General features: G+C 42.7%; 1 protein-coding gene across 1 annotated transcript; it reads left to right on the top strand.

The window, feature by feature from the left end:
* Positions 1-386: 386 nt before the first annotated feature.
* Positions 387-7796, top strand: LOC105537652. Its single transcript, XM_011977295.1, is given in 4 exon segments — positions 387-618; positions 758-920; positions 3524-3646; positions 7430-7796. Coding segments are annotated over 4 exon segments (885 nt in total).
* Positions 7797-8015: the final 219 nt, after the last annotated feature.

Genomic DNA, 8015 nt, shown 5'->3' on the forward strand with positions numbered 1-8015 from the left:
CTTTGTTATTATTTTTATCATTGTTTGCTTGTGTAGGTTTTCCTCTGAGAAGGAGGATGGAGGGTGTTAGCAGAGGAGATAGCGCAGTCCCCTTAGATGTCAGAAACAGGGATCTATGGTAAATGGAAAATGCCAGTCACTTGTCACCATGCAGGGGCAGCTGTGCCCTCCCTGTGTCAGGCTCTGTGCCAGCAGTGATGGGCCCCATGTGCCTCTTTCAGGGTCCAGAATGCCATCTGTGCTACCCTCCGAACTCCCCAGGGCTGGGCATTGGTGCCTGTGTTGCTGATGAGGACTCAGCACTGTGCCTTCCCTGAGAGGGGCAGAGTCTGTAGAGGGTTCTAGTATCTGCTTGCTGTCTGACCCTCCCATGGGACAAACTCTGCATGTCACCCACCAGCCTCCTGTGTCTAAAAAATAAACGTCAGACTGTAGCTGTCTTCTCAGGTGGAACAGAGATCACCAGGAGGAGAGCACACTTGTATAAACAGCTCCTCCTCTATCAGAGCAATGAAGATAAAAAGAGGCCTGAACCAGCAGCCTTCACTACAGGCAAGAGTAGTGTGTCCACTGTGACCTGGACAACTCTCTTCTTCATGCTCCACCATTATTGCACAGGTGAGGACAGAATTTGGGTGTCCAGGGTGAGCTCCTTAGCTTGTCAGCCCCTCTGGCTCAGGCCCCCAAGGGACTTCACCCTGGCCCTGGCCCTGCCCCAGCCCCCAAGTAAGTCTGCATCTGCAGTTCTCTCTCCCAGCCTATACTGACTCAGCGCCCTCCCTCGCTGCATTGCCTGGAGCATCAGCCACACTCACCTGCACCCTGAGCAGTGGCTTCAGTGTTAGTGACTGCAATGTACTGCTTCCAGCAGAGGCCAGGGAGTCCTCCCAGGTTTCTCCTGAGATACTCATCAAACTCTAGTAAGCAGCAGGGCTCTGGGGTCCCAGCTGCTTCTCTGCCTCCAGAGATGCCTCAGCCAATGCAGGGATTCTGCACATCCTTGGGCTGCAGCCTGAGGACAAGGCTTACTATTATTGTTGTAGCAGCTTGCAGGCTTACACAGTGCCCCAGACTCATGGGGAAGTGAGGCGCTAACCTACTCTCTTCTCCCCTTGCCTGGTGCAGTCACCCCACTAGTGGTTCTGACCAAGTCCAGCTCAGGGGGTGACTTAGGTTGTCAGATCTTTAAATAGCAACTGATTTTCCCAATGGATCTGACAATGTGGTATCATTTTCTTCAGTTTAACTTTAGATCAGTTCACTTCTCGTTTCTTCTCACTCTGTTCATGTTTATTCAGGCAGAAATGTTTTGCTTAAAGCTAAAAATCTCCCAGTGGAGACTTTGGAGGAGGCCCAAAGAGGCTGGTTCAGGCCATGCCCAGTTCAGGGTCCAGGGGTGATACAGAGATGCTTCTGCTCAGATGGCGTCAGTCTGGGCTCTGGATACAGCACCAGCGTGCAGGAGAGAGCACTATTTTCTATACTAGCGATGAACCATCACTCATTTTAAAATAATCTTCCTGGAGGAACAGAAAACCATGGGGTGAGGCTGCTCTAAGAGTCACAGAAATAAACTCGGCTGGAGGGCAGAGAGGGGAGCCAGACGCCAGTGAACCCAGTCCTTAGTGCTGCTCATGACCTTGAGCCCCTGACCATGTAAGATTGCCAAGGTGTGGGCAAATCTAAGACATTTTAGGAGGGAAAATAATACAACCATCCTCATTTCTTCATGACTCAGTGAAGGCACCCGCCTTGGCTCTGTGAGTTTCCTGGAAGATGCTGGAAATGGGGGAGTATGTCATGTCGCCTAGCAGGTGTTGGGACTCGAACATGAAGATTAGTGATAAAAATAAATTAACAGAGGCAAAATAATAAAATTTAATGTTTATAATAAGTTAAGAATAATATAATACCTTTATAATAAAGATAGGATAAGTCATAAGGGTGGAAACAGTGGATTTTTCTCAAGGCCTTTTTTTCTGTTTTTTTTTTGTTGTTGTTTGTTTGTTTGTTTTTTTGAGATGGAGTTTTACTCTGTCGCTCAGGCTGGAGTGCAGCAGTATGATCTTGGCTCACGGCAACCTCCACCTCCTGGGTTCAAGTGATTCTCCTACCTCAGCCTCCCAAGTAGCTGGGATTACAGGCACCCACCACCACACCTGGCTAATTTTTGTATTTTAATAGAGACGGGGTTTCACCCTGTTGGCCAGGCTGGTCTTGAACTCCTGACCTCAGATAGTCTGCCCACTTCAGCTTCCCAAAGTGTTGGGATTACAGGTGTGAGCCACTGCACCTGGTCACATCAAGGCCTTTTTATTAACCCTTTCCCATTGCAATTTTTTCCTTTTTTTCTTTTTAGAGTTGGGATCTCGCTTCATTGCTTAGGCTGGAGAGCTGTAGGGGGACGGGGTCACTGAAGCATTGACCTCAACTGCAAAATATTCAAATAGAAAAATATTTAATAAGCATTTCAATCAGTGCTCAAGAAACTTCCTATTAATTTCACTGTCTTCATAAAAATAAACATAAAATTAATGAAATAGATTATATTTCCCTAGTGTCTTAATGACATTGCATCTTTAACCTAGATGGGGTGCCCCACTCCTGGATCAGCCTCCTGGGTCAGCCCCACCTAGCCAGGCCCTGCACTCTGTCCCCTGCCTTATACCTTCATCTACACGCATGTGGGCCACTGGAAAGGAGGAGTCCAGTAGCCTTTTTTTTTTTCTGCAGTCATGCTCAAATGGGGGTAAGGAGGCATCCAGAACCATGAGCCATTTAAAAAAAATAAGGAATAGAAAAAAGCATTAGCCCTCAAGGTGAGATACTAGGACTGTTTCTATGTTAATTTAGAACCACCCATGATGGCTGCTGACGGAGCTATTAAGAGCAAATTTAACCTGGAATGTTGTCAAATCACAGTAGAAATAACAAAAAGAATAAGGAAATGAAGATTCATTTGTTTAATTTAAGAATGTCACATATTCTACCTAGAAGATAAGAGATTTTACTACAAATTCATTAGAAGTTTCCTTCATGGCATGGACCACTGATGTCCCTGCACCTAACCTCTGCCTTCTTGGGTGGTGTGATGTTACAGGTTGGGGCAGCATCTGTGGCCAACACTCCTTGGGGTGGAAGAGGGGAGCAGAGGCGGGAGCCTGAGCCTGGGGACTTGGCTGGGCCAAGGATGACCTTACCAAGGCTTCCTGCTTGTCAGCCATCCTCACATGCGGGTGGTCTGGCAGTGACACTGTGAAACCCAGTCACTGGAGTTCCCCCTGCATGGCCCAGTGGTAACTGTGGTGGCCATTGGCATCTGGGGCAGATAAAGCCATGTGAGCTGGCAGACTGTGGCCACCATTCCAATGATGGTTTCCACCCCTCACAGGTGGAAGGTGGCCAAAACCACCCAGTAGGAGTTCTAGCAGCAGTAGTATCATTAAGGGGAGCTCCTGGAGAAGAACTTCAAACAGCTGCTCTGTAGCTATAGTGAACTTATTGAACCACATCATGTTCACAGCAAAAATGTCAGCCATACTGTGGGAGTTGAGGTTCGCCTAGAGATGAGAGACTATGAGGAAGAGGTTCTCTCAGGGGCAGATGCTGTCACAGCTGCAGGAGGTGATGGTACAATGCTTCTGCTGTGAGTAAAGTCTTGGACAAACTTAAATAAGTTATGAGGCTAAACCCTGATCCAGAACTATCTGAGAGTCACTTATGTTGACATGTTCAATATACACATTCCTTCCCAGAAGCCTTACCAAAGGTATATAGTAGTGAGTTCAGTATGGAGACAGCAAATCAATTTATACCCTAAATGGATTGGAATAAACCCCAGTCCTGAGGGACTTTATGAACAGCAACTACATTTGAATTAACAGAGTAGAGCACTTGACATAGAAGAATTCATGGCGAAAGAACTGAGGCTTCAGGACTCTGGCATTTGCCAATGAGAGCACTACCTGAAGTCTTATTGGGAAACATCCATCCAGAATGTCCTATACTGGGACTGTGGCAATGGAAAACTTAAGAAATAGACCCACTCTAAAGGATTGGCTTCCCACTATCAGATTTCAGCTTATGATGATCCATGGAAAAAATAGAAGAGTGGAGGGCTCAATTTGTAAACTGGAACAGGAGCAAAGGCTGTCCATTCAATATTAACAGGGTTGAAGGTCTGGCTTTGGAGCATGTTCAAAATATTGCAAAATGACAAGGACATTGGAGTCTTGCATTGAACTGAGAATTGATAGAAAAAATAGCAAATAAATATAACAAATCACTGCTCTACAGTCCAAAAACCAAAAATACTTTCCTGTATTCAAGAACCAAAAGAGTTTTCTCAAGCACCTATGAGCATTGTTTCTCCTGAGAGATTTGTGTTTATTCTCATTGTTGGGACACCTGTATGGTGAATGGGGGAACGTCTTTTGAGCCAAATGTTGGAGCCATTGCTTCAGTGATGATTAATAAAGATGATCTTGGAACTATGCTTCCAGAACAGTAACGATGTCTTCAGATGGCAAATTTTGATTAGTGGAAAAAAAGTTTTACTGCAGAAACAGACTACCAGTGCCAGGTGTGATGGCTCACGCCTATAATCTGAGCACTTTGGGAGGCCAAGGTGGGAGGATAGCTTGAGCCCAGGAGTTTGAGACCAACCTGGGGAACATGGTGAGACCTCATCTTAACCAGATATGGTGGTATGTGCCTGTGGTCCCAGCTACTTGGGAAGCTGAGATGTGAGGATCAGTTGAGTTCAGGGAGTTGAGACCTTGGTAAGCCAAAGTCATACCACTAAACTCCCACCTGGGTGACAGAGTAAAACTTTGCCTCAAATAAAATAAAATAAAATAAAATAAAATAAAATAAAATAAAAACAGATCAGTCATTTACTACATTTTTTGGTTATGGTTGAGACAGGTTGCCTCTGGGCTCGAAGGTGACAGGGAAAGTGAGATTTACATTATCCTTCCGTGGGAACCTGACAAAAAAAAAAAAAAGATGTTCACTGTATAAGAAAATTAATGGACTCAACTGATTAAAATCGATGCCTGTAGCTGGGTGCGGTGGCTCCCAGCACTTTGGGAGGCCGAGGTGGGTGGATCACGAGGTTAGGAGATCAAGACCTTCCTGGCTAACATGGTGAATCCTCATCTCTGCTAAAAATACAAAAAATTAGCAGGGCGTGGTGGCATGTGCTTGTGATCTCAGCTACTCGGGAGGCTGAGGCAGGAGAATCGCTTGAACCTGGGAGGCAGAGGGCCAAGATTATGCTATTGCACTCCAATCTGGCCACAGAGTGAGACTCTGTCTCAAAAAAAAAGTAAAAATTGATACTTGTGAAATTTCTATATTGTATAGAATTGGTAACTGAAAGTGCTGATACATTTTTAATTTAGAGAGGCAGTCTTAAATAAATGATGAATTGTTTAGGACTTCAAATTTAACTGTAAAAGTGCTTTTTCCTTCCCTTTACTCCTAACTTTGTGGAACTGTCAGACAAAACACATCATTTCATTAGTGCATTTTTTTTAGTACCTAAAAATGGAGATTTTGAAATATGTTGATGATGATGGAGAATGTTGTAAATCTTGATATTGCCCTAATTGAAATAGGTACTTTTTATTTTTATTTCCCCCCCTCCTCCGAGATGGAGTCTTGCTCTGTCACCCAGGCTGGAGTGCAGTGGCACGATCTCGGCTCACTGCAAGCTCTGCCTCCTGGGTTCACATGATTCTCCTGCCTCAGCCTCTAGAGTAGCTGGGACTACAGGCGCCCGCCACCATTTTTTTTTTTGTATTTTTAGTAGAGACGGGGTTTCACCGTGTTAGCCAGGGTGGTCTCGATCTCACGACCTCACGATCTGCCCACCTCGGCCTTCCAAAGTGCTGGGAGTACAGGTGTGAGCCACCGCGCCCAGCTGAAATAGGTAAGTTTTATATGTGCTAAGAAGTCTCTAATTTAAGAACACAATAATGTTTTATGCCTTTTTTCATTTCAAAATGTTAATCATTTAAAAATTATAGATGAATGTTTTCATTAGACTTTAGTTCTGGTTAATTTCAACAATGCTATGTGAAATACATATATCTGAAAACAATCAATGCTGTTCCAAATGTATTAATTATGTAATAGCTGTTTTAAGTCAAACAATTTTTAAAAATGACTTGAATCTAATAGGTTTCTTCTATTTCTAAAACTCTCTAACATAGATTCAAGGATAAAAATGATAAATTGATTAGACATTTTATATTATGAGTTCAGTAACATTGTTAAAAAGTATATTCATCTAAGGTTAGGAGTATTGTCAGAAAGAGAATGCGTTCTGTAGTAAATTTGTGAAACAATAGTTTTGGAATTGCCTTACTTAGCGTTCCGGTGGTTTAAAATTAGTTTATATTGTAAATATCACTTACTAGGCTTGTAGAACAAAGTGTCACTGTTTTTCTTTTTTTCCCATAATGCAAATTTATTTATTTTTGGAGGAAATTACTTTTGTTGCACTCTTCACCTACTTACGATAAGTAATCCTAGAATGTTTGCAAAAAGCTCCTTTTGTTGTGTAATGAAACAGTTGCTATTCTGGTTCCATTTATTTAAGGTCACTTTTTTTTGACTTGCTGGAGAAAATATTTATTCAATTATTGACAAATATTTATTGAATACCTGCTCTGTGCCATGTATTCCTGTGTCAGGTGTTGGCTATATGTTGGTGAATAAAACAGACTTTCTCCTTATAGAAATTGTGTCTAGTGAGCACAGGAGTAAATTCTGTGAGCGTTATGATGGAGAGTCAAACTGAGCACTTTTAGATTTGCCAACATGTAACATGTTGTTCTTACCAATTTCTTTTATTAAAATAAATGTTAGTGTACAAAGGTAATCTAGGTTTTAATGTATATTCATAAATATCTATTTTTATGAGTTAAGAGTATCTGCACAGACACAGCAAATAATTTATAGTAGGCATCAGATATAAATAGTATAAAAGTAAATGAAATGTTTTCCAGAGCTTGATCTAGTTTCTGATTTGATATTTTAATAACATAGGTAAAATATCACTTTATAAAGAAGAATTGTTCCACACTATAGAAACTTCCCTAACAGCTTTAAAATAACTTCTTGAAAAAATACCAACACCATCTTTAATCTGAAGGAAATCTGATTGTCCAAATACATCTGTTAAGATGTAACATATGAATAGGTAACACTGTGTAAGATTACTTATAAGACATATTTTAAAGATTTTAAAAATACTTAGTGTGCTCACTTTGTGCTATACCTTCTAAAATTTCTGCTGTGTGGTGTTTGACTTACTTGTAAGAAATGAGAGGTGGCAGGGCGCAGGTGCAGACTGTGGTTGGGTGGGTCAGTTGACCCTAGGGTCCTTTGAACTGATTTAGGCTACTCACCTTGGTCTCAGAATCACCACTGTCGTGGCCAGTCACTTGCAAGGGATCCAGCAGCTAATGCAGGTTGAGAAGCAGGCCGTTAAGAAGGTGTCAGAGGCCTGCAGCCAAAAGAACCAGAGGCTGAAGCAGGCCAAAGTGGCAGTTCGGGTTGAAATTGAATAGTGCCACCTGCAGAGGGATAAAGAGTTCAAGGCCAAGGAAGCTGTGGCACTGGGATCCCAAGGCAGCTGCAGCACAGAAGTGGAGGAGACCCAGGATAAAACGACCATCCTCCAGACCTACTTTCAGCAGAACAGGGAAGAGGGCATGGATAACTTCTTGGCCTTTGTCTGCGACAACCAGCCAGAAATCCATGAAAACTACGGCATAAACAGATAGGAGGAGAAACGCCTGTTCTGTGGACTGGCATTTTAGCTGCCCTCATGGAATAAGAAACTTTAGCAAAGCCCTAGTTATATTCTAACAAGAAGGCATTTAATTATTTCTGTACGTTGTATAGTTGGTCCCTTCACTTTATGGAGAGCAGCAAATCCAGTTTCTTGTGCAGACGTAGAACTAAATGTGCCATCCTTTTACTTCATGTTTCTTAGGAATTTA

The sequence above is a fragment of the Mandrillus leucophaeus genome, unplaced genomic scaffold (assembly GCF_000951045.1).
Source record: "Mandrillus leucophaeus isolate KB7577 unplaced genomic scaffold, Mleu.le_1.0 Scaffold1778, whole genome shotgun sequence".
NCBI lineage: Eukaryota > Metazoa > Chordata > Mammalia > Primates > Cercopithecidae > Mandrillus > Mandrillus leucophaeus.